Raw genomic sequence first — 6,992 nt, 5'->3', positions numbered from 1 at the left:
GCACAGAATATAGAGAGAATCAGTAAACAGGGAACCGAGCTGATGCCGTGAATGACGAGGATGCAGTGTATTGACCTGCGTGTGGAGCAGAGCTCACTTATGTTATTTATTTGATTTGTGCCACTTCCACAATTAAATCATCAATGAGCATGGAGAAAGAGAACAACAAAAACTGATGTTTTACTGTAGCAGGACTGTTTTTGCTATTATGTTTATCACATTTGTCAGGTTGAAAAAATAAAAAGATATTGTAAAAAGTATAGAAACTGTTTTGTGCTGATTTTTCTTTTTTGAGCTATGCGATGCCTTTCACATTTCCCCAAAGGTGTGATGATTTGATCTTGGTGACAAAGCAAAGACTGAGACATCACTGAGCTAATGAGCTGGTCACAAAACAAAAACAGACTGTTGGATTGAAAAGCTTTTGATTATGAGTTTATTTTGGTCCCTGTAAAAAATTTAATTATATTACAGATGTCACAATTATAAAAAAGAAAAAAAAGAGAATTAACTTTATTATGGCTCGACTCTGCAAGACATGTGTCAAGGTTTACCAAGATTAAGAAATATACAGTTTTAGTGTAGTTTGTAGTAAATTCCCATTCATACTGTTCTTACAATTTAAGTCCATTTAAAATGAAGCCAGAGGTAATTATTGTTTCTTATTTTAGCAGCAAAAGTAATCATTTTGATTTTCCTACATTTGTGGAAAGTTTTACTCAAAACTTTTTCATTTCAAAATGTTTTTGCTCTTAAAACCGTATTTCTTTTCTCGGAGTTATACTGTGAGTCTCATATTGGCAGGTCAGGGAATATAGAAGCATCATTGAATAATTACATCATGAACACACTTTCATTTTTACACAGAATAACCAGTTATGTTGGGATAATTGTAAATAGCTGCACTGTCATTGTATTTAAAAATGTAGAACTGAACTGATTGGAAAACAATTCACTTATTTTAGATACATGCAAGCAACTCAATGGGAGAAAAGATTTAGAAATGTAAGTATAATTTAAAAGTTTTAACTAGTTAATTTCTTATAAATTTAGAACAATTCATGCATAAAATAATAGCAAAACCAAAGAGATATTATTGAATAATAATATCATTCAGGAATTTCTGTACTTATATGTAATTTAACTCAGACTGTGAATCTTTTACAAAAACAGAAGCAAATATAATTTTTAAGTGCAAGAAAAAACATTTCATCCCTGAGCCCATAAATCAGAGGACTCAGACATCTCGGTGCGAGACTAAATACTATGTAGTTAAAGTATCGGATATTCAAAAATAAATTAACATCAACTTTAAGCGCAGCAGCTTCAGTGAACGGGCTCCATAGAAGGATGAGGCAGAGCAGCAGCTGGAAGGTGTGAAGAATCACCGTTCTCATTCCTCTCTGTGTCGACTGTTTATTGTCTCCAGATGCAGCTTTGGCCACTTTGACAATCTGAACATAGCAGAAAACTATGATGATGCACATGATGAAAAAGTAAAGTTGACTTATAGCAGACCTAAAGTGGCGCTGCCACGGTTGCAAAATGAACATCTCCACTGAACACAACGCCCTTGTTTCGTAAAGGCCCAACGACGCCGTTGCAAAGAAGATGGAGAGATTCAACATGGAGGGAACGGAGCTGATGCTGTGAATGACAAGGATGCAGTGTATTGACCTGCGTGTGGAGCAGAGCTCCGCGTGCCGCAGTGGCAGGCAAATGGCCACGTAACGCTCCAGGGTCATCGCTGTCAGAGTCACAGGTGTGGCCATAACATAGAGCAGCGTGACAATGGAAATGACGGTACACAACCAGACCTGTATGGTGAACTGAAGAATGCTTAAAATTACCAATACATTAGATAGGATTAGCACAAAACTGTCCGACATCAACATCACAGCAAACAAAATATACCGAGCGCTGGTGTGGAAGCACTCCTTTTTGAAAAACGTCACAATGAGCAACATGTTGATGCACAGAAAAATAACCACCAAAATCTGAATGAGTAAAAGACGGAAGCTTATCTGTTGCTGGAAAGATCCAACAGCAACAGAGCTGTTATTAGACATTTTCCTTTTAAAGAAATAGAGACTCAATCAAATGATGCAGCAACTAATGTTTGCATTATGTTTAAATATTACTACAAAAAACAGTATTCCTTTAAAAAAAAATACAAAATCAAAGTCCAACCAAAATGCTCAGATGAAATGCAGCAATTTAAAAACCTCGGATTCTGCTCAAAGGCAAGTAGTTTTAAACAGCCTGGTCACAAAGATCTCCTTGTATGATGGCTTTTAAATACAAGACATCCAAGAGCAAAATCTAATGAAAGTTAACTCTGTGGTGTCGTCATCGCCTCTTGCTGTTTGTGCACCTCAGTTGTTCTCAAGAGGGAACAGAAGAAAAAACAAGAGTTCTTAATGTTTGTCTCAATCTTGTTAAAAGAAGAAAAAAAACCTTTTTACATTGTCTTTCAAATTGATACCATTAGGCTGAAATACAGAGTTTCTCAAGTGAAAAGAAAAAGTACATTTTAAGAAAAAAACTTAATAGGCTTTTGATTGAGAAATTGTGCACGGATGGAAATTTAAATTCCATCCAAATGAGATTTGGACTATCTGCAGTCCAAATCTCATTTTGGACTGCAGATAGTCTTTCACCTGATTCAAAACTGTGAAAGGACTGACACACAGCAAACCAGCACCATGACAAACAGTCCTCACTGGAACTGTCTCAATGATAAAACACATTTTTGTTGATCAGGGAAGACTGCTAGCAGGAAGAATGCTGCAATTTGACAAAACATAAGGCCTTTCTGCAGTGCAGGACCCAGCCTTGTTGTACTCTGGCCCTGCTTGTGTTTGTATTGAGCTGAGCGCCACCTCAAAACTTTATGTAGCTTCGGCCTCTGATTTCTCTGCCTGCATTTACAGGACTTTTGTTTGCTTGTTTCTGTAGTAGCCTGTATCTCAGTAATTAGTTTACTCTTTTCATCTCAGATTGGTAGCCTGAACAAAATTCATTCATGTAACATAGAATATACGATGATCTCCAGTAAAAATTGTGACTAAGGTATGAGCTACAGGGCTGAATGGCTGGATACCAGTCTTGAGACAAAAACTGATTCGATCAGTTTTTTCTTGATCTTTTTCTTGGTCTCTGTCTTGGTCTTGGGCTCATTAGACAAAATGGGTGAACGTTAGTTTGACACTCTTCATCTTCACCCGCAGACGTACAACAAGCTGAACGTAAATTAAATCAACATAAGTGATCAGAGTACACAGGTTTTTCTGGTTTTCCAAGAACAACTTCCAGATGGATTGGACATCTGAACGGATTCTCTCATGGAGTATGGATTGTAAAAAGAAAAAGTGGTTTCTCAGCTTCTGACCCTTCAGATACAATTAATTTTTCTAAGGAAGCTACCAATGACCAAGTGAATTGCCCTGACCTCTCCAGAGTACCTGGAGTAGTGTCTCAATCTCTGTGAGGTCTTCAACAAGTCTAAAGCCACTGTATTGCTGCATCATCGCCCTTCAGATTTCACCATCCATCTTCTGCCTGGTACTTCACCACCCAGGGAAAAAATAAATTCTCTGTTAGGTGGCAATGAACGATTATTCATCATTCGACCATCTTCATCTCCTGCTGGTGCTGATTTTCACTTGTGGAGAAAAAATATAAGACAATTTGCACATGCATTGACTATCAGGACCTTGATGACTTCACAGTAAAGAACAGGGACCTACTTCTTTCTTTTCTCTACAGCTCTTGAACTGCTGCATGGTGCTAAAATGTTCACAAAGCTGGACTTGCTTACCATCTAGTGAGAGTATAAGGAGATGAGTGAAAGATTGCTTTTAATACCTAGTGGTCATTATGAGTATTTAGAAATGACTGCACTTGCTTTTTTTCAGGCCCTAGTAAATGATGTCTTTCGAGATTTTCTGAAGATGTTTATCTTGATGATGATTTTCTTCTCTGGTGAACAGACAGGACAGGTAAGTGTTCCAATGACTCCTTGGCAAGAATGAAAAGGGTGATGTTCATGTATCCACAGTTTCCTTCCTTAGTTTTATCATTTCTGAGGGTGAGGTAAAGATGGCTCCAGTTAAAGTTAGTGCTATGACCGAGTGGCCCACAACCTCTAGCCATAAGCAGCTGCAAGGGTTCCTTGATTTTGCAAATTTTTACAAAAAGCTCATTTGCGGCTTTAGCTCATTACAGCTCCTCTGCATCAAACAATGTAAGGCCTGGGTTGTCAATAAGACCTGTTCACATCTGTCTCTGACCTCACACTACCACATCCTCACTGCCAGTTTATTTTTGGCGATGAATCTCAGCGAGCTGTGAAGAACAACAGCCTTCACTCCTTTGCTTTTCTTTCCAGAATGCTGTCCTGTTCAGAAAGAAACTATGAACATGAAGACAGCAATGGAGGAGTGGAGACATTGACTGGAGGGGACAGAATACCCCTTCTTGGTCTGGACTGATCAAAAAATCTTGAGTACATAGAGAAGGCAACGATAATTTTTTTCAGCTTTTCAGTTCTGTTTATACGCTGGGTTTTGCCTCTGTCTTGTTTTGTTGCTGCTGTGACGTGGGGGAACGAGTCTTGACGAGTCTTGACTCCATCCCTGTTGAGCTTGGACCTGGTTGCCTCTGGACGGGAGTCGAAAAGTTATATAACATTCTGAAAAACACTGATGTGACAAAAACAGGTCTCTTTTGACCATTTTCTAGTGTCACTCTCTTGCACAATTACGCTGAGGTCAGTGATCAGAGCTCAGGGTTCCAGGGTTGAAAGAAAGTGATTCAATCAGCCAAGAAAGATCCGAAGTAGATAGAGAGCAAGCACAATGGTTCGGTAAATTCCCCACAATTTAAGAGTAAATCTTGAGTCGTAAGGTTTGAACTGATTAACATGAATCACTTGGGCTCAGTTGTTCAAGCTGAAGGTTTACCGTTTGGTAAACAGGCAGAGTGTAGCTCGTTGGGTTTCGTCAGCTCTTTACGTCCATTCTGCGTCAGTGAAAAGGGATTGGACGGTAACCCTTCCAAAGCAAACTTTCTCCGTTTGACCTCCGAATGGAAAAACATGCCTACTTTTGGTTGGAAGCCAGAAAACAGCGATCTCTGTTAAACATTAAATGACACAGAAAAAGGAAACAAAACAGACTGTTCTTAGTTAGATGTAGAAAAAAGTGGATTTGACTAAGTCAGACCAGACCAGTGGGTTGACATGCATATTGCCTTAATAAATAAATAAATAAATAAATAAATAAATAAATAAATAAATAAATGTATTTATTTATTTATTTATTTATTTATTTATTTATTTATTTATTTATTTATTTATTTATTTATTTACATTTATTTATTTATTTATCTGTAGGAGACTACACTTTATTAGACTAATGGCAAAAATAAAGTAGATTAGCAAATTAAAACATCTTTTGTCCACTTTATTTATTAGTAATAGGATGGAATATGTGAAGTAAACCATTGTAAATATGAGCTCAGATGTTAAAAACATTTTATTTTATTCTAAACTTAGAAACCGTAAAGCTCTGATCATTTTAAAACCCCGGACTTAACAGAGGTTGTAATTTCTCTTATCTATGTCCATATTATATATCGTACAGCTAAAATAATGACAATTAACGTTTTGATCAACATATTCAAATAAGGCATTTTAGCCAAATATTAAAACTAGGCTTTTCTTTATAAACAGGAATTAATTCTATGAGAATGAACTGATTGCTGAGTTCATCATTGGATTTCTGTCATCAACTCTTTATGGCAAACCCAAGGATAAAAAGAGTGTACTTCAGATATGTAAGGACAAAATATCTGATTTGGTCTTTGTTGCGATTCTGAGGTTTTTGCATTTGYTTTTCTTCTGTGTTTGATTTAGATAATTTTCTTGTTTGTTTACTTTATTAAGTTCTTCCATATTCCACTCAGTTCCTGCAGTCATTATTGCTCTACAAGTCTTGCCATATTCAGCAGTTAGTATCATCTTGAAGCTCTTGCCATATCTGTTCTTGCCTTTGTATTAAGTTTTCTGGTTTATTCAGGTGTTCTATTTCTTGTATTTCTGGATGTATTTCTCTTAGATATTTGCTGCATCCTGTTTGTAGTCAACCATCTGCATCTTGTCAGTCTTCAAACTCCCCGGTAACCAGGCTTGTTATTTTCCATTCCCTGCTGGATTCTTCCATTCCCTCCTGCTTTAATACAACATAGCCCTCATAGCTGGCAGATTTGTATTTGATCGTTGATCTTAAAAAATGTCAAAGAATCTTTCGTAGGGATGGAAATAGAAATATATTTTTACACATTGCGAGTGTGAGTGTGTGTGTGTTTAAGTGTGACTGTGTTTAAGAGTGGGAGTGTGTTTAACCCAGTCATTTCATTAGAACTATGATCACGAGACCTCAACATCTAACAGTTAATGTCATTATTCTGCATATTTTCTACAGCCTTTTGTGTTATTTGGACACAAATAACAGAATGTTCTTTACCCACCATGATCAGAGCAGTCTGAGGACAGATAACCTCATTACATAATTGTCTAAGTCATATTTTTGTCAAATTGAGATACCTGTGTAATGTTGATATTCTTATACTACTACATCATCCTGTCTAATTGCCCATGTCCTGAGCCTACCAAAACACTTGCTACAGTCCAAAGAAAACCATATTTTTTTTACATATTTTGAAATATATTTTATTCATTATTTTTTCCTGTTTTCCCAATGAGGTCTTTTAATTCTACTTAATTACTTGAAAAAATCAGCACATTCTTTTTCTATTGAACGTCAGAATGAAGGGAGAGTTACGACAACACAATTAAATTACTTTTAAAGTTTTGATCAAATATTTTTTGCCAACACTAGCATACCGTTAAACACATGTGCAACAACAAGAGGTGCACAGATAATAAAGTGCAACGTGCAGGGAAAGTGTTGTCCAAACTGTCACTACCC

General features: G+C 36.7%; 1 protein-coding gene across 1 annotated transcript; it reads right to left on the bottom strand.

The window, feature by feature from the left end:
* Positions 1–1,145: 1,145 nt before the first annotated feature.
* On the bottom strand, positions 1,146–2,069 carry LOC103474132 (somatostatin receptor type 4-like). Its single transcript, XM_008424885.2, has one exon. It carries the CDS (start codon positions 2,067–2,069, stop codon positions 1,146–1,148), a length of 924 nt encoding a protein of 307 aa, XP_008423107.2.
* Between the last annotated feature and the right edge of the window lie 4,923 nt (positions 2,070–6,992).

The sequence above is a fragment of the Poecilia reticulata genome, linkage group LG13 (assembly GCF_000633615.1).
Source record: "Poecilia reticulata strain Guanapo linkage group LG13, Guppy_female_1.0+MT, whole genome shotgun sequence".
Classification (NCBI taxonomy): domain Eukaryota; kingdom Metazoa; phylum Chordata; class Actinopteri; order Cyprinodontiformes; family Poeciliidae; genus Poecilia; species Poecilia reticulata.
The sequence above is the reverse complement of the archived record's forward strand: the minus strand, read 5'-3'. Positions and strand labels throughout refer to the sequence as shown.

Coding starts and splice junctions, on each gene's coding strand:
- LOC103474132 (XM_008424885.2), bottom strand. CDS start 2,069: ATGTCTAATAACAGCTCTGTTGCTGTTGGATCTTTCCAGCAACAGATA.